This window comes from Diadema antillarum, unplaced genomic scaffold (genome assembly GCF_040938485.1).
Source record: "Diadema antillarum isolate AM-2024a unplaced genomic scaffold, OU_Dant_1.0 seq00001684_RagTag, whole genome shotgun sequence".
In the NCBI taxonomy this organism is placed as follows: Eukaryota; Metazoa; Echinodermata; class Echinoidea; order Diadematoida; family Diadematidae; genus Diadema; species Diadema antillarum.
In genome coordinates, this window is record NW_027272379.1 from 247271 (window position 1) to 267160 (window position 19890).

General features: G+C 39.3%; 1 protein-coding gene across 1 annotated transcript in view; it reads left to right on the forward strand.

Annotated features, from left to right (window-relative positions):
* Positions 1–240: 240 nt before the first annotated feature.
* LOC139711683 (5-oxoprolinase-like) overlaps positions 241–19890 on the forward strand; it is a 58371-nt gene continuing 38721 nt past the window's right edge. The window contains exons 1-6 of the mRNA XM_071623542.1: positions 241–252; positions 901–1025; positions 8994–9183; positions 11600–11791; positions 16181–16312; positions 19046–19152. Coding sequence (XP_071479643.1) covers positions 241–252; positions 901–1025; positions 8994–9183; positions 11600–11791; positions 16181–16312; positions 19046–19152 — 758 coding nt within the window. The remainder of the gene's footprint in view (positions 253–900; positions 1026–8993; positions 9184–11599; positions 11792–16180; positions 16313–19045; positions 19153–19890) is intronic.

Sequence of the window (19890 nt, forward strand, 5' to 3'; positions counted from 1 at the left end):
GGGATTTGTGTGTTCTGTATTGTTCTGTTTAGGTGCACTAGATAATATAAGTTTCTTTTACGAGGAACCCATATTGTTAATATAGCTTCTTGCTGATGTTTTGACATTCGTACTTTCAATTTCAATTTCAATTTCTATGTATTATCACAAACAATTCACATGTAACACAGCCCCCTTGTGGGGACGAGTACATTGTTTTGTATAATAAAAAAAAAATGAACTAGGTTGATGTTTAGCTGCATGGAATATTGCGTGAGACCTTGAAAAAGCACAGCTTGTTAAACGAGGTTCCCCAAAACAACAACAACAACTGTCAACAACTAAAACAAAAACAGAACAAAACAAGAAATTATTATTACACGCAGATGAGTGAAAGTGTATAACAAAGTATTGCAAAATAAATAAAGAGCTCATGAAGTCCTTTTTCAGAATTCACACTCCACTTATTCTTCGGAAGCAAGATGGAATTTTACTTCGTCGGGAAAGTGTCCTATTACTACTACAACTGTACATCACATCTGTGCATGTGAAATTGTACGGATAGGTATAACAGTCCAACACACTCACACACATTTCACAGTGCGATAATCTTCAAAACTTGAAGCTGCACTCTTCCTGGAAGAAGAAGAGGAAGAAGATGCAGGAGAGAATGTTTTTTAACTGGTCGGAGTGCGACTGCGCTGAAGGGCAATATTGCTAGTGCGCACTCTAGTTCTTGATATGTAACTCTATGAGTAGGGCCTACTTCCAAGGACGCACACACCACATCGGATGTGTGTGTATGTGCGCCCGTATGACTTTTGATACACTCACACTTCATTCCCATCAGCATACAGGACCGGTGAAGGTACCCGTGCACTCTAGCTAAGCGCTAGCAGCAACAACAGCATAGCTAGCTAGAGCAGGAGAATCAGTCGAGCCGATACCCTTGCGACGTGCGACCTCCACAGCGAAGCCGGGCTGCAGGAAAACGGAGATTCGTCTTCGATTAGGCAAGTGGAGAAAAGAGCTGGAAAATCGCAGAAGTAAGTACTGTACAGATAAGAAAAACGTTCATAGATAAGAAGATTTGAGGGAGGTAAATAATGCACTAATGCGATGTAGCAGTCATATTCGTGCAAGCATACACATGGCTACAGTGCGGTGTCCTGTCCAGAACAGAGATGTAATGACCAATGTAGCTTTGGATGCTCGCCCGTTTAAATACATACCAATATTACCATGTTTATATTTCTAGTCGGACATTACCAAACTGGTTACGTAATCTTGGTGTGAGCATACCTTTGAAGGCAAAAGCTTCATTTTCATGTGTAAAGGAAATTCGTTTATATTTGCTGCAGTCCTCAGAAAGTGTGTGTATGTGTGTGTATACAATGTAAGTTTTTCTTTCAGTGGATTACAGCCTTACAGGTGTATTTATAGGAATATTTAATAATAGAATCTACTACACACAGATACAGACCAATCTTTTGGTCAATAAGCAAAACAGCCCTTGTAACTATTGTAACAAATGTACTTCTGTGTTTATTGTATTTCTCATGATGATCGATAACATCTTGTGCAGCTGGTAAATTCCATGAAGGAAAGTTTTGAATGCAGCATTCGTACGTGTATTACATGTACAAGTGTACATGTAACTTTTCTGTACGTATAACTGTTAAAGTGGGAGTAGTGTCCACTTCACAGCGTAAAATACTTACTGACTACGCCAGGCTGACGATGGACTGGATTCAGGTAGATTTATACAGGTGTATGCCTTGTAGTTGTTTCCTTCCTAATCCGTGAGTCCATTCAGCGTCGAGTCAAGGTCGTGGGGGTCAATTGTCACCTGATATAGAGTTGGATGTGTCAGTCAGGTGACCCCCTAGTCATGTTAAAGTCACAGTCCGGGTCTGGTTAAGGTCGTGAGGTACAGTAGATAGGAGGGGAAGTTAAAACCAACCATCCCCCAAAACCAAATCCCACTACACTGTGCATTCATGTGCGTGAAATCTGAAGATGATGCTAATGTAAGATGGAGATTCTGGGTTCGATACTATGTACAGGTAGCAATCAATACATTGGGACCTGAAAGATTTATTTCAGAAGATATTAATAAAAGAAGAGATGAAAGTGTAGATTCATTCAACAACACATGAGGGGGGGGGGGGAGGGCATAGACACTGTAGGTCTATGTGATTTCAGATAGGGGTACAATGTACCTGAGCCTGTCCTTCTGTCTTAAAATCCAAATAACAATGGACAGGATTGATTTTGAACAACTAAAGAGCTAAATGACAGGGTAGGGGGTTTGTACATGTATAGTTAGTCACTGTAACCAAAGAGACAAAAGAAAAGAGAGGGCAAAAAAAGAAAAAAAAGAGAAAAAGGCAGACCTTCCAACAGGACCTCCGATATGTCGAAGATTATTGAAGCTTCATTCTCACATGTAAAAGAAATTAAATTATACCCATATTTGTTGCAGCCCTCAGTATAGTGTGTGTGTGTGTCTTGGGGGTTGAAGCAGTGTATCTTATTCCGGTATTATATTTGCACTGGCAGGCTTATTTGCAAAATAATTTGTGGATCCACATGAAAAAGCAGTTTTGCCTCGGAGCAAGTTGTACAATGAGCTCCTCTGAACTATGAACTACTGTATGTGTTTGAATGTTTAAGAAGGGTAAGATAACCATCCGGGTTCTATTGTTGCTGCTTTGAGAAATATTATTGCCAGTTAGTATAAAATGTGCCAATGGCTACAAGTGTAAATTTTAATATTTTTTTGTGATCATTTTTTTTTGGCACTGAGTATCTCATAAACATTAGATTCTTGAATTTGCAGTGCATAACTGCTTACTTGTACATTATGTATGTTTCATCCTAGTGTAAGACGGAAAGATGGTACCCTAAACATTGGTTCATTGAGAAATCCAGTCCACCCGAAATCCTGTTTACAATTCCCACAGTTGCAAAGTTCCTACATCCTTTCATTAGCAATGTCATAGAACTTCTCAGTAAACTCCTGTTTACAATTCCCACAGTTTAAAAGTAACTATATTCTTTCATTAGCAATGTCAGTGAACTTCCCAGCAAACTGGTCATGTAATAGCCCACCAGCACAATATACCATTTCCTCTAGTAAACCCCCATTAAACTGATACTTAATCCTTTCCTTTGTTCTCCCGGTCAAGCCCAAGTCAATCCAGACTCCTGTATTTACAATTCCCACCGTCAGTCCTTTGTCTAGTTTTATTACAGGTAACCAAAGTAATTCTTACATTAAAGACCCCTTACTTACTAACCCTGATATATCTGACCCTCACATGTTGAGAGGGATCATTCTGGACGCCCCTGTCTTGGGCAGAAGTCCTCAACTCTGATTCTCCCTGGCCATCAGATAGATGGCTATGTTGTAACCTTATCGGGAGTGCTCTTATATATATTCGCTGTCATTCTACGCTGGATATACAGATTGTGTATATCTACTACCAATAAATATACACACGTTATGAACTGAATATCGAACTGTGTACTTTGTATTTCTTCGCGTCTGAATGTACAGTAAGAGTTGTGATTGTACCACGCTACATCACCCGACAAGGGACTCACAATTCACGCTCTTTCACGCTCTTACACTAGTTAAAGAAAAGACAGAATTCAATTTGACATTTCCTAGAGTGAAAATTGATGTCCTGCTTGGAATCCATTCAAATGTACAGCCTGCACAGAAAGTAACGCATGCGCTCAAATGAATACTGAGTACCACAATGTAGAGCAAACAATGTGCGCACACACACGTACTTGTACCATGGAGGCACCACTGATGAAACACACAATTTAACCGTTGGATTTGAAACAGTAGATAAAGCAGCATCCCTAAGATGTACCCATTTACAGTGGAAATGCCCACAGTGTAGGTGGTGAAGATACCTGGTTCCTTTGTGACAGGGGTGCTGGTTTTTAAAGCCCTAGAGCATAGTGAATGTAAGTATACACACCATGTAGTCATTGTACTATATGTCTTTGGTTAACAATCCTTTTTAAGGCCCCCTCACACCTGAGCGAATTGCCTGAATTATGACTTGCGATGGCTGGCGAAAGGCATTTTTGGAAAAATCGTTTTCAATGGTAATTGATAGTTAAGTCATATTCACCCTTCGTGTTTGGGTTCGTACACCTTCTGAACTAACAGTTGCGATTATTCAAATTCGCACGGGATTTTTGAACATGTTTAAAATTTCCCGACAAATTGAAAGATCGTCTGTCATTCGCATCTCATATTTAGTCTGCGGTAATCGTTCGTTTGTCGTTCGTGTGCTATTGTCACGCATAGTCCCTCATCGCGCTTTTTCCAAGGTGGACCGATCTCGAAAGAACTCTAAACGAAGCAACACGATGACTAAATATGACTTGCGCATAGAAACGAAGATACTCTGACAAACGTATTTTCGCTTGCCATCTTCTATGCGAAGGGAAACTAAAATTTGAAAGGCGATGCATACATGAAGGCAAGTCTAAGAGATACTATGACAAACTATGGATTGCGAAGTGATATGAATACGAGCGAATGACCTGATGAAAAAAAAATGGCGAATGCTGAGCTGCTCTATGTGACCAGCCACTCACCACGCAACTCATATATTTTTATAAACATTCCACCTGAAAGTTTCAAAGTATCTTCAGAAAAATGGAAGATGCAGCCCGCCTCAGAGTCCAGTATTTACTGGCAATGGCTCAAAATGATATTATACATCAGCAGCTGAACCTACACCAGTTCATCAGAGGCCGCTTCAGATGGAGACGAGGCTTCAGAAGACGTCGTATCTGGTGAAAGACGTGGCTGAACCCTGCCAGAAGAAGGGCTTTTGGAATCTACGACCAGCTGCTGGTTGAGCTCCGAAGAGAAGACCCTTCGACTTTCAAGAAATTTCTCTACATGCCCCCTGAACTCTACGATGAAATCCTGGAGAGGGTCAGAGGAAGAATCAGGAGGAGGTACACCTGGTACAGGGAGCCGCTGGAAGAAGGTCTCTAGTTGGCAGCTACTCTCCGTCATCTTGTGTCTGGCACCAAGTACTCCGACATGCAGTATGGGTGGGGGGTGCCTGAAAACGCCCTATATGTAGTGGCCAGGGAAGATAGTGTGTCAGGCCATATGTGACGAGTATGCAGATGAAGTCATGACAGCCTCTTCAACCCCTGATGGATGGAAACAACTTGCTGGAGGTGGATTCTACAAGCGGTGGAATTTTCCCCACTGTGTGGCAGCTATTGATGGCAAGCATGTGGCCATCAGAAAGCCTCCTCTGTCCGGCTCGCTATGCTGCAACTACAAGGGCTTTTTAGTATAATCCTGTTGGCTATAGTGGACAGTGACTACAAATTTATCTGGTTCGAAGTTGGTGGTAGGTATGATACAATAGGGGAAAGGGGGTAGGTCGAGTCAATTTAGGGGTACGTCAGATTTGTTATCACCTCACCTCCATTGTTACTGTGAACAATATCTATTTTTGTTGCTAAAATGATAGCAATTGGGGCAATTCGTTTAAATTTTTGCTTGATACCCTTTTTCTTCTTCAAAAACGTGCTTTAAGAATAATTAATAATATTGGATATTTATTTCACACAAATGATCTTTTGTGTAGAAGCAAAAATCTGAAACTGATTGAAATTGAATGATTTTATAATTATCATTATTATTATTATTATTATTATTATTATTATTATTATTATTATTATTTTATTGGGCAGAAAACATGCAATACATAATCAATTACAAAGCTCAAAACAATAAATCAATAGGGCCTACAATAACACAAAAATACCGTAACACTGAATGCACCTGACAGGGCTGCCAGGCGTTGGGCAAGTTAACTAAATAACTGTAGTCCGCGGACTGCCCTAATCTATATCCCTTCCAGATGCATCCAGCGTTACAGATTTATGTGCCACTGATTATCATAAAATATTCATAACTGTACTTTTTAAAATCTCTTGCAAAAAATACAAACTATATGTAAAAAATTTGTTTCATTATAATGTTGGTATTTTTATGTATAAATTTTCAATTGATGAGCTTCCTGACATTTTTGCACTTTTGTTCATAAGAAATAACTCTTTTCATATCTACCCAACTCGTCATCGTGATGACTATCACCTTCCACGTACTCGCACAATTTTTGCGAAAAAAAAAACATTAATGTTTACAGTGCCAAAAATACTGGAATCTTCCGGCTGATTTTACTGTTTATCTTTGACGTCCTTTAAATGTAAATGTTGCGTAGATGATTTATCTGGGCGCACTGAAATCTGAACTGACCTGGTCGCTTTTATACTCCCCGAGGAGCGCACACACACGTACGAGAACGCCTGATCTATATTCTTTTGTCTTCGTTTCCAATCGCACGCCATATCAAACCATTGCTCATTGTTCGTTCGTGTTATCGAGTCATATCAACCCTTCGCTCGCCTTCGGCCGCAATTTATTCAAAGAAGTGAACCAAAAAATCGCTATCCTTTGCATGTCATATTTATCCTTCGCTTACCGTTCGTTAATCATATTTGTCTTTAGTTTATAATCGGATGATTTGAAGGCAATTTTATTTGAAATCGTTGAATTCGCGCGCATTTCGTGCGTTTTTCCCATTCGTCCCCCTTCGTCCCCCTGCATTCGCTCAGGTGTGAGGGGCTTTTAGCTCTATTCAGCCGTGAACATACCAGTGTATATCGATGGATATCATGTAAACCTGTGCCTCGCAAAGCTCCCATAAATCAAAATTCCCGTTATATATATTCTATCAGAGAGGAGAACTGGACTATTGTGAATGCTTTAGCAGTCAAGAACTGAAACTTAATGCATCCATGAGCAATGCATAATGCATGACCAGCGACGTACAGTGTAGTAATCTTTCAATATATGGTGTATTCTTGCAGAGAAACCCACGTCTTTGTGTGCCATACAAAGCCAAGCATATGCCTGATAGCTACCTCAGAGGCTGTGTTACCGGTAATGGGAGCTACAGTCAAACTAAGGGAAACTCATTATTCATTTGCTTTGGGCACTTGTAATCATAAACACTGACTTTACAAGATGCAGGAGTATTGAAATGAAATACATTTAATACCTTTACTTCATGGACATTCACTGTTGAAAAATAGTTAAAAGATGCAGAGACCCCAATCATATGGAACAACAGGAAACTGTACATGTACTTCAGTATTAAAGCTCTCTCCACACCCCCCTCCCCCCCCCAAAAAAAAACAGGTGCGACAGTACCAGTAACAACAAAAAGCCAGATGAAAGGGCACTGTGAAGTCATGTGTGCATGGGAGATCAACTCCTGCATCTGATTCTCACTGGTATCCCACTGGGTACATGAACCCCCTTATACTGCTTGTGAAAATTCTCAATCAACATCCTATATAATGCATTGTACTTTGCTAAGGTTGGTAAAGCCTGAGTATGCAGTGGATGACTGCAGCAGAAAGAATATGGTAGTAGGGTATTGTTATCACATGAGAGTGCAATGGAAGGAAATGCACACATGATGTGGGTCTTATGACCTGTAGGACTAGGAGAGGGTTTTTCTTGGGTGGGGGAGGGGGGGGGGATGGGAGGGGAGGGGAGGGAAGGGCTGCGTAATAGCCACAAAGTGACTGCTTCTTGTGTGTGTGTGTGTGTGTGTGTGTGTGTGTGTGTGCAGGGGTCGCACTTAACTTTTTTTTTAACTAGCCAGGCGGACTACTTAGAATCAATTTTGACACTGAAGCAATATTTTTGCTAGCCAGACGGACTAGTTACTTCAGAATTTTATGATTTTTAGCTAGTCCGACATGATTTTGGGTGGCCAATGGCCAGCGGACCATCGCCAATTTCGAACCCTGGTGTGTGTGTGTGTATATTTTTGTGTGTTTATAATGCTGTTCCTGCAAGGACACAGAACATACCAAATAAACTGGAAAGCATTAAACATATTACAACCATACTTGTTTTGAAATAATCATATAAAAGAACTCGTTGATTTAGATTGCTGTAGACCCTGTGGTCCAGATTTCCTTTTTGTTTTTTATTTTGATTCCCCCCTTTTATTCTCTCTCTCTTTTTCCCCACAGCACACTAACACTGGTGATGGGTTAAATTCATTTGCATTTTAAAGGGATTTGGCAGGAATACTCATTGCATTTTGTTACAGTAACGCTGTTCTACAGAATGACACTGCATGTCTTTAAAGAAAAAAACAAAAACAACTTATCCATTTTCTGTCTTTGAAAAGAAATGCGTTCTGTAAAACTAATCTTGCAGAGTCATGGTGACTTTAACCTGGATATAGATAGTCTCGTCTTCAGGACCTTTTAACATCTTGCTTCTAAGCAAATATTTGCTCTTCTCAAAAAGTAGCCTAGGGTATTGAAACAGAATGAAGTTGGAAAATTATAATGAATAATCTTCTTGGTTCTCATAACACTACAATGAAGATAGGCAATCAAACACATTGTATGCTGAACTATGACCACTGAATTGGAGTATCACAGCTGTAACAATGTACTGTAGTGTAAAATCAGACATTTTTACTTGTATGAAACTTGTGCAAATTTATCGAGGAGTCAGAATTTGTCTAAGTAAAATGCGCTTTTAAAAAATTCTTGTCTACACAACATATTGAATGCCTGCACATGGCAGTTCAAGAAAGTTTGGCTGTAATTCATGACGCTTTGTGCTTTGATTACAATGTTTGTGGTTTTACAGTAAGATGTGCACTTTGTGTAGCTTCACCCATTCAGCTACCGGAGCATGTGCAGAGACCATTAATGTCCATCAAAACCAATACAATTGCAATGTACACCTTACTTCCATCAAAGCACATTTGTGAAGAATAGAGTAATAAGACAAAGCTGAACCCTATTCACTCAAAGCTACTCTTATCATGTCCAAGACAGGTTTGACTATTACTAAAAACTGAATGTTGCCAGTAACATTTTGTGTGTTTGTGACTCTTTGCCCAATTATCATCTAGACATCAAGTCACTATGACGACGTCGGCCAGCAAAAATGGATTCCAGTTTGCCATTGACCGCGGGGGCACCTTCACGGACATCTACTGCCGATGTCCAGGCGGGAAGGAGGTGGTCATGAAGCTTCTGTCCGTTGACCCTTCAAATTACTCCGATGCACCGATGGAAGGGATCCGACGCATCCTCGAACAGGTAATGCAGGAATCCTACATTTTCATTGGGTCATTTCATGGGCCTGAAATTCACCCCTTACTTGTTACAGACAGGAGATCTCTGATGTATGTACCTGTAGGAATCATTTCACCCATTCATTTAGGATTAAACCTATTTGAAAGAATATGACACATGGAAGTACTAAAAAATAAATAAAGAAGATTATCTATCCATTTGTCGCAAGGAGATTGGAGTACTGTAACATAATTGTTATGGGTTTAAACACAAGCAAAATTATCACAGTGTTTTGCTTTTAAAATGAATGCCACGAGTATACTGACATCCACGGCAATAGTAAACAACTAACAAATATATTGCCTCCAGTAACACCAGCATGTTGTATATTGTGGGAAAGTGGGAAATCACTCACTTTGTTTCATGAAACAGTGCTATTGCTTCTTGAGTCTGATTTCAACCACTCACAAATTTGTCTTTCAAGTCCAAATTTAGGAAATATGTATAAAGACACTATCAAATATGGCATACTAACTATGCATTTAAAGGCAATTCTTTACCACAAAATTGACTTTAATCAAAAGAGTAATTCAAGTATTAGAACATGACAAATTTCAATTTGTGTGGACAAATTATATGAGAGGGATATTTCAGAGTTTGTGATTTTTTCATATTCAATAAACACACACAAAAAAATTTTTCACAGTTATTCATCAATTACTAGATGAGGCAGTGATGTCATTTGCTTTTGACTCTCCTACAGTGAAAAATATTCAGATATCTTTCTGTATGAATAATCGGTAACAAATTGAGTTGCACAAATATGATTGAAATGGTGTTGCTTTGTGGGATTATAAGAAATTCTTAAATTCTGTACCCACCTCTTAAAAACACATTGATCTGATTTTAGTGAAGTTTCGCTGTTTCTGATTTTAGTGAAGTTTCACTGTTGTTGTTGTTTGTTTTTTTACTTCACTTAATGTATGAAAAAGCCAACTTGAACATGGGTTTACTGTAGTTGTAGTTACCGAAACTCATCATCAAAATGGAGTATTTTTGACATCAGTTCTTTGAGGGGCCTTTTTTTCTTTCACTCTCAGGTCGACCCTTTATGTGTCAGTTTACGTACAAATGTAGCCACAATTTACCTAGATATTTCATCTTTATTCTGTAGTCCCAACCCCCACCCCCAGCTCACTTTTTTACTTTAATCTCACACAAACCTGTGGTCAAAGGAAGTATTCTTTGCTTCAGTGCTGCTGTTTTGTTTGTTTTTTACACTATCAGGTCAACCCTCTATGTTTTATTTGCCTTAGCCATGACTAGCCAGGATATTTCCTTCTTTTCAGTGGCTTTCCCCACCCTATCACCTTGACCACTACCCATTCAGGTCTAACAATGTAGTAATCCCACACAGAGGATCATTATGAGACATACTGGTACACAGCTGGCAGTGAACTTAGTAGCGGGATTACATAACCTGTATTCATGAAGACTGAGAACACTTGAAGCAGATGGGTGAATAGCACAAGCCAGCACATGCAAGCCAGCACACTCGCAAATTTGTGAAGAGAGCACTGAAACAGTATATTAAAAGGGCGCAATAAGCCAGTGCACAGTTAGCACTTGTCTGTCATGGTCTCTGAACCACAGACTTTTCAAAACATGGATTTATCTTTTGAATAGAACTTAGAAGAACAGTGGTTAAAGCAGCCTAACGGAAAGTAGCATTGTATGTATAAATGCTGCATGAATGATTTCTTATTAATTTGGCTGAAAAGAATACACATTCATCTACATATGATACAAAATGCACCAACTTCATGAGTATTCATTAACTAGTCACGAGGGCTAAGTGGGACAAATGGTCTCACCTACGAGTTGTAGTTTGAAAGAAGCATTTATCATTATCAAGAGATTGACTATGATGCAGTGTGATACCAGTATTATTATGATTATTGTTATTACAACAAGTACATGTAGTTGTAGCAGCTAGCAGCAGAAGTAGTAGTAGTAGTTGAAGTACTGTAAAAAGAGGAATGTTCGCATGCATTTCAATTTTGTGAATTCTGCGAGCGCCAAGATTCGCGAAATTAAAATGCACACAAAAGTTCTTGTCTACACTATATGCATTGAACGCCAGTGGCAATTTGCGAAAATTTCATGCCACGAAAAAGGCCGTTGGCTCCAAATGGTGAAATTTTCATGCCGCAAATATATCATGTTTTACAGTAGTTGTAGCAGCCAACAGCAACAGTACTACTGTAGTTGTACAATAGTAGTAGTAAAAGTAGTAGTAGTAGTAATAGTAGTAGTATTAATTTTTGTTGTAATAGTTAATAGTAGTAACAATAATATTGTTATTTTTCTTCTAGCTTTGTCGTTTAGCTATCAGTGTAAAAATAAAAAAAAACGAACTATATTCTCTTTCTTCCTTCAGGAAACTGGCACACCAATGCCACAGAGCCAGCCGGTAGACACGTCCCAGATTGAGTGGATCCGCATGGGGACCACGGTAGCCACCAATGCCCTGCTGGAGCGGAAGGGTCAGAGAATGGCCCTGGTCATCACAAAGGGCTTCAGAGATCTCCTCTACATCGGCAACCAGGCACGCCCCAAGATATTCGACCTGGTGAGTGTGGCTTGCCCCACATCATACCAATATGTGTAGCGCCATGCATCACTGTCTTGTTGCTCACATTATGCTGTGGTACCTGGTACTGGGTGCCAAAGTCTTGCCAACATATTTACACATAAGACCAGTTTATTGATGTATGCAAATAATACAGTGTGCCCTCTGAAGATCTTGTATAATGAGTTTATTCTGTGAGTTCATTCCCATGGGTGTATTTCAATCCTTAGAATCTCATGTACATTTGTACATTTGTTGATTATTCCATGTTAAGCAAGCCCTGGCTGGTTGTTAACTGATTAATTGTCAAAATGTTGTGATTGCAGTGCTTTAAGAATGTTTCTCCTGGGCTGTGATTTGTGGTCCACTATAAATCAAATTCTTTATGGGATGATCATTAAAATGCATACATGTACCCAGGCAATGGCATCTCTCGTTCCTATCTAACACTAATCAAGTCAGGCAGAACAAATTGGAGGCCAGATTTCACATTTTATTTGTTTATTTTTTCAAATTGTGGAAACACTAGGATGGTAGAATTGTGCAAATGAATACCATGCCCTTCATTGGATCCTGCGGGATCCCAGCCAGAAGCCCCAAATTACTGTAAGACACAATATTTTCGCAGCATGAAATTTTTGTGAATTGGAGCCGCTGGCCTTTTTTGCCACATGAAATATTCCCAAGTTGCCTCTAACATTTAACGCATATAGTGTAGACAAGAACTTTCACCTGCATTTTAATTTCGCAAATTTTGGCTCTCGCAAAATTCTCAAATTTAAAATACACGTGAACATTCCTCGTTTTACAGTATACAGTATCATCATTTCACCAGAAATTATCTTCCAGGAATAATTTTGAGGTACACTAATGACAGTACTTTCAAATATTAAATGTAAGATCCCGGGGTGTCCCCATCTTGGCCGAGACCACACTGAGGGCCAGTTTTCACAGTTTGTTTGTTTGTTTGTTTGTTTGTTTGTTTGTTTGTTTGTTTGTTTGTTTGTTTGTTTGTTTAATGCTTATCAAATTTTCTACAGCCAAGGCAAGTATCATTGCCATTTTGACAGAATGCATGTGGACACAATGCCCCCTGGAGGTCCCCAAACCTCCCACCCCCCCTCCAGTTTACTATTTATTTCTTTGGTAATAATCTGCAATGATGCATGGAAGGTAAACTTGTGGTACTCAGTTGAGTGCCAGACCCACTGATTCTGGATATGAAACTGTAAATGAATCAGTCCCTTGATGCACTCATTTTTTATTTCTGGGATACAATGCTAGAAATATTTTATGACCTTTTGCATTCATATACAACTGTAGGTTGCCATTTTTATTTGCCCTGAATGGCTGACTGTCCATGCATTGAGCGTTTACTGTATTACCAGTAGTTCCATTCGTTACTTTAGCAGTATTTGCAAGGTAGTTCTGATCACACTGTAACATGTCTGGGGCCATCAGATAGGCTTATCTGACACATTTCAGCTACATTTAGAGGAATTTTCATTTCCGACAGGAAGTTCCTCTTGCCATGTTGTCCCAGCACATGATTTCACAATTGCAAAATATACAAAGAACACAGTTTCTACTTTTCCATGCAGCTATCTTCTTCATGCAACTATATCTGGTGCTTCCATGTCAGTTACATCTGCTCTTTAGATAGGCAACTTCATTGTTATCAGTTCAATGGCACAATCACTGTGATATGAGTCATATGGCCTATGTATTTTCATTCTGCACAGTGGCAGCTATGCAATGTAAAGTTGCCCTGACCCACAAAACTGTTATTTTCCTGATTGGTGTCACTTACAACCTCTGCACATTTACAAGTGTTTGTTTTGGTTTTAAGCCTAAAGTCTTCTACAATGTAGGTCAGCAAGGTAAACTTTGTCCTCACAATGTTTGTATCCTCTGCGCTGCAAGGGATCTAAAAACGTTAAGGAAATTACCGGTACTTATTCAGACACTGAACTTTAACTCTGTGACTCACTGTGGAGGAGCAGAAAGTGCAACATCAGCATTTTTCTTATGCATAACACTACACTTTCATGAAAAACAATGTGTTCAAAGGTTAACATTGCCCTGTAAAGCCATAATGTTGTCATGTATAAATACCAGGTACGTACACTGTACATGAGACTTCAACAAACATGTATTGACTGTTAGGTCAGGTCAACCCTTTATGCTCCCTGCTGCGTAGGGCATAAATGGCCTACTGATATGTGTATTCATTCTGTGCAGTGGCAGCTATGTAATGTAAAGTTGCCCTGACCCACAAAAATGATTGGTACCACTTACAACCCCTGCACATTTACAAGTGTGTGTTTTGGGTCTAAGCCTAAAGTCTTCTACAATGTAGGTCAGGAAGATAAACTTTGTCCACACAATGTTTGTATTCTCTGTGCTGCAAGGGATCTGAAAACGTTCAGGAAATTACTTAACCAGACACTGAACTTAAACTCTGTTACATACTATGGAGGAGCAGAAAGTGCAACATCAGCAATTTTCTTATGCAGCTGTACACTTTCATGAAAAAACAATGTGTTCAAAGGTTAACATTGTCCTGTAATACCATATGTGGTCATGTTTTATGCCAGGTACTACGTACATAGACTCCAACAAACATGTATTGACTGTAAGGTCAGGTCAGCCCTTTATATTCCCTGGTGTTTAGAACAGCGACGAAGGTGTTGCACACTTACAATGTACGATGTACTTTATGTAATGTTCCAAAATCGGCACAGAGTGCAAATATAAGTGCATTCATCACAACATAAGAGTAACAAATCAATACTATGTATCGACAATGAATTAGCTGTGTACAGATTCCATCAAAATTCCATATCTGGATTTTCTCATTCCCTGAATTCATGCTCTCCGATTTGCTGTGAATTGTACCTGGGTGTAGTGAAGCCTCTTATAGACTGAAGTGTCTTTTCTCCCTATCATGTGTGATACTATAACGTAGCTTGTATCAGTCATGATTCTTACACTTGAATGTTGTGTTGGTAGTCAGGGTCTCTGGTGTGTCACACTAACCTCACAGGAGGGAGGTGGAAGTTTCTTCCCACCCCCCCCCCCCCCCCCCCCCCCTGCCTGCAGTAGTAGGACTGCCCACATGGAGTGAGCCCAAAACTCTGGCCAGTAATACTCAGGGATGCCAAGTTCAAAAAAATTCTATTAGTGAGATTTTCATGACTCGGCATCTCAGCGCGCGAATGTGCGTGCAAGCGAGGGTGTGGGAGGGGTTTCCCCCCCTCCCACTTCTCGATAGGGAGCTTTTTCAATTTTTAGCTCTTAATGGTGCGATCAGGTGCATACTTAGGGCCTAAGTGACTATATTTTTCACTTATTTTGAAAGACAAAAGGGAAATGTATACCTTCAATTGCAACTATCACTTTAATCCTTTGAGCTATGCTCATTATTATAGGCCCAAGTTGCAGACATTGCCCGATGCGTGAGAATAATGGGCGCCATGCGTGAGATCGTGAGACGGACCCTTAATGCTTGAGTCTCACGCAGAATGTGTGAGACTTGGTAGCTTTAAATACTACAATCTAGGCTGCCACTAGTAACAGGTGCAGCACTAAAGTATGTGTTGATGAACACTGTGAGAGGAAGATGTGTCTGTCTCATGTTGTTTGTGGAAAGGAAGGAGTCCAAAGGTGATAATGAGTTGGGGAAGCTCCCTTCCTACCAAAGAAAAAACTCTAACATATTTATTTTTGAAAAGAAGAAGCCTTCTTCTTCTTCAACATGGTATCCTTGCAAGCATTCTTTAACTCATAGAGGAATAGTCCAGAGTATAGTCAGGCAGACCTGAGTATGGGAACATGTGTTACATAGCATAACCTGTTCATCCTCAATCCTCAGTGGGATAATAGTAAAGTGTGAAACATTGCTGAAAAGTTTTATGAAGCCTGTTGTGTTCAATTTGTAATAGAATTGCACTTTTTAATTTGCTTCCACTTGGTCAGGGTTGTGTGACACAGACAGCAGGGAATAATTTTCCTGGTATCGCATCGCAATTTGCTATGCACTTTTACACCACTGCTACACAAACTATCTTTTGTGTAGCAGTTTTCTTCCATAGAAATGTACAGGATACCATGTGAAATATTGTTCATCAGCTGAAATTGCTAATCAAATTTGAGTTGGAAAATTATTCCCTGGACAGTAAGTTGAACAACTCACAAGTTATCATAAGTCCACTTAAGGTAATGCAGACATACAAGAAAATATCACTGGAATTGAGTACGAATAGGAATTGAGTATGAATAGGTGTCATTCTACACTTTGTATGTTTCCATCCGATGGTATATTACATCCATTGACATAACAGTAGTTTTAGACTTTCATTCTGTGTTTATTTCTACTGATCTGTGCAGGAGATTGTTGTGCCAGAGGGTCTCTACGAAGAAGTGATTGAAGTGGATGAGAGGGTGATAGTCCACCAGGACCGCTGCGGCTTGCCAATCCCTCCAAATACCAAGGTCTTCACTGGTACTACCTCAGAGAAGGTAAACATACAGGGTGTTCAGACACAAAAATTTTACACTACAATGGTATAGCTATACCAAGACAGTATAGCTAAACGATAAATTTATGTATACATCTGAACGCTGACTAATGAAACGACATATAATGAAACGACGTATAATGAAATGACAGTCAGAGCATCATTTCAAACTAGAACTCGATAACAGATCAGCATTCCATCATGTCCATTATGCGTCTGAACGTATGGCGACCATAGAACAGTATAACTGGGTGGGGCTTAATAAGAGCATGCACAAAAGGTGACTGTATAGCTGTCACTCATGACCATAACGGCATGCACAGTGAGAAACTGCACATCTATAGGACGTTTTCCAGAACAGTCAAGATGAGCATCTAAATTGTCTGTTGGCTATACAATGATTCTTTATATGTCATTTCTTTATCTATTTTTGGTATAAACTGGCTTGCGTCTGAACAGGGGGTTTGATGCAGGGATGCTGTGGGGTTTAAGTGAGATCCTTTGTGTCAGTTTCCGTTCTTTATCAAGAAACCAAAAACATACAGGCACATCTTGATACAATACATATGTACACATGCTAATGCACTTGCATACGAACACTTGCAGACTGATGGATTAAGATTATGCAATACTATATTGTTCTTTCTTTATTTCAAAAAAAAGAAAAGACATAGTTGAATTCATGTTGCCCCCACTTTTTGAAGGACAAGGTTTTACTACCAGAATGTAAATTACTGAGAGTTATTCATGGAAGTATTTTGCTGAAAATCAAAAAGCATAGTCACATTGTCATACATTCCCTGTATTTTTATCAATTTTGAGCAATCCACTTTTTATATTCAATTGCTGTCCTCTTTTTTTAATGGTTGCACATTTTTTCATGGCCCACATGACCTAGGATGGCATCTTCAGCCTTGCCCATAGAATCATTGAACTGTGTTGTGTTGAAATGCTCTGACAGTGTTGGGACTTAAATCCCTCTAATTTTAAAGGGCAAAAGCCCTCATTCACAAATCATTGCAGATTGTGTGATAAGTCAAATTCTTCTAGCAACAGCTTTATACAAATCAACTCCGATTGTTGCAGAAAACCAACTGAATAACTGTTCAAGCTTCTTTGAACGTAGGTACAATATAAGTTCTTGCAAATGAGAAATTTTCTGGTTTTTATATTCTGTCAGGAGAAAATATACCTTTCAGAGGTTCTACTGGTGCTAATTGTCCCCGCCGAACGAGTTCGAGCAGGGGACTATGAAACGGGCTCCGTACGTGTGTGTGTCCGTGTGTCCGTCCGTGTGTCCGTCCGTCCGTCCGTCCGTCCGTGTGTGCGTCCGTGTGTGATCAAAATCTTCAATTTGCTACTTCTCTGTCATTTATGAGCCAATTTTGATTCTGTTTGCTTTATATGATAGCACTACATGGGAGCTTTGAAACTTCTACACAGAATTTCAGTCGTGACCTTTGACCTTGACCTTTGACCTATATTGTACATTTTGCTACAAAATGCTACTCCTTCGCCATTTCTAACCCGATTTCGATTCCGTTTGCTTTATGTGATGGCACTAGGTGAGGGCTTCAAAACTTGTACACAGAATTTTGACCTTTGACTTCTTTGACCTTTGACCTTGATTTTTGACCTGTATTGTACATTTTGCTACAAAATGCTACTCCTTCGCCATTTCTAACCCGATTTTGATTCCGTTTGCTTTATGTGATGGCACTAGGTGAGGGCTTCAAAACTTCTACACAGAATTTTGACCTTTGACTTCTTTGACCTTTGACCTTGATTTTTTGACCTATATTGTACATTTTGCTACAAAATGCTACTCCTTCGCCATTTCTAACCCGATTTCGATTCCGTTTGCTTTATGTGATGGCACTAGGTGAGGGCTTCAACACTTCTACACAGAATTTTGACCTTTGACTTCTTTGACCTTTGACCTTGATTTTTTGACCTGTATTGTACATTTTGCTACAAAATGCTACTCCTTCGCCATTTCTAACCCGATTTCGATTCCGTTTGCTTTATGTGATGGCACTAGGTGAGGGCTTCAAAACTTCTACACAGAATTTTGACCTTTGACTTCTTTGACCTTTGACCTTGATTTTTTACCTTTGACCTTGATTTTTTACCTATATTGTACATTGGCTACAAAATGCTACTCCTTCGCCATTTCTAACCGGATTTCGATTCCGTTTGCTTTATGTGATGGCACTACACACGTAGGTGAGGGCTTCAAAACTTCTACACAGAATGTTGACCTTTGACGTCTTTGACCTTTGACCTTGATCTTTTGACCTATATAGTATGCGGGGACATATTTTACGCACCGCGTAATTTCTACTTTTCCTTGTTTTTATATAAAAAATAGTGATTTCAAAAAGATTGGAATGTCGTCAATTCCTTGACTAGAAAGTGACAGATTGTCAAAATTTGATCTTAAATTTTTTGTAAATATGATAATCGTTCACAATGACCATAGTGGTAAGCAGACAGGTAATGATTTAAAATGATGCTGAGGAATTTTCCTCAATCTAACTCTGCCTCCATTGGCAAGTGAACAACATGTGACTTTCTTTAAAGAAAATACCAACACACCTTCAAAGATGTTGCTGTAATGGACTGAAATTTGGAGCTGTTGACTGTGTGTACAGTACAGACATTGATTATTGCACAGCACATGCTGCGTTCACACGCCCGTGACGTCTGTTGTATGATCGTGATTCTATCACAGCTGTTAGAATGGAGCAGTGTGGACACAGCTGAGCTGAGGAAGGATCTACAAAGGGTACTGGACAAAGGGATCAAAAGCTTAGCTGTCGTACTGATGCATTCATACATGTAAGTAGACAGACTGCATCATCTCCCCACTTAGAAGTGTGATGAAGAAGATACGGAGAGAAATGGAAGCAGAATTCAGTATAAAAGACAATGGATGAAACACTTTCAAGATAGTGTTTGATCTTGAATGTATTATAAAAAGTGTGTGTTTGATGAATGCATAGTTCGTTAGCCTCATGTGCTGTTCTGTTTCATCAAAGACACATACTCCTTAATGAATAGACAGAAATTCATGCAGTTACATGATTGTGTGTCTTGCAATGCATCAGTAGTCTTGAATACCTGGTAGGTGTGATAGAACAAGCACCACCTTGAAAAGTGCATGTACAATGTACATCATAGAAAATGCACCATTTTAAAGTGAATAACTGAAGTGCACAGATATGTATTTGTTTACCCTGAATACCCTAATTCATTGTTACATTGAATTGGTATGCAGTATAATAAGAATAATGATGACATTTAATGTCAGTCATCACAGCTCATACTATAAAATGCCAAGAAAAAAAGAAGGTATTGGTACTGATATTGTGATTTTAAGCTTGCAGAAAGATCTCTCAGAAGTAGCCAAAAGGAATGTAGCTACACTTGGGGTCAAATGGATAGTATGATAGTATAATCATATGAAAATGATTTTCCCCTAAGCAAAATTAAGATTCATATGAGTTATCTTATATGCCTACATTTCATTTTGGATTTTTTGGATTTGTGTTTGTACGTGTGTGTGTGTGTGTGTGT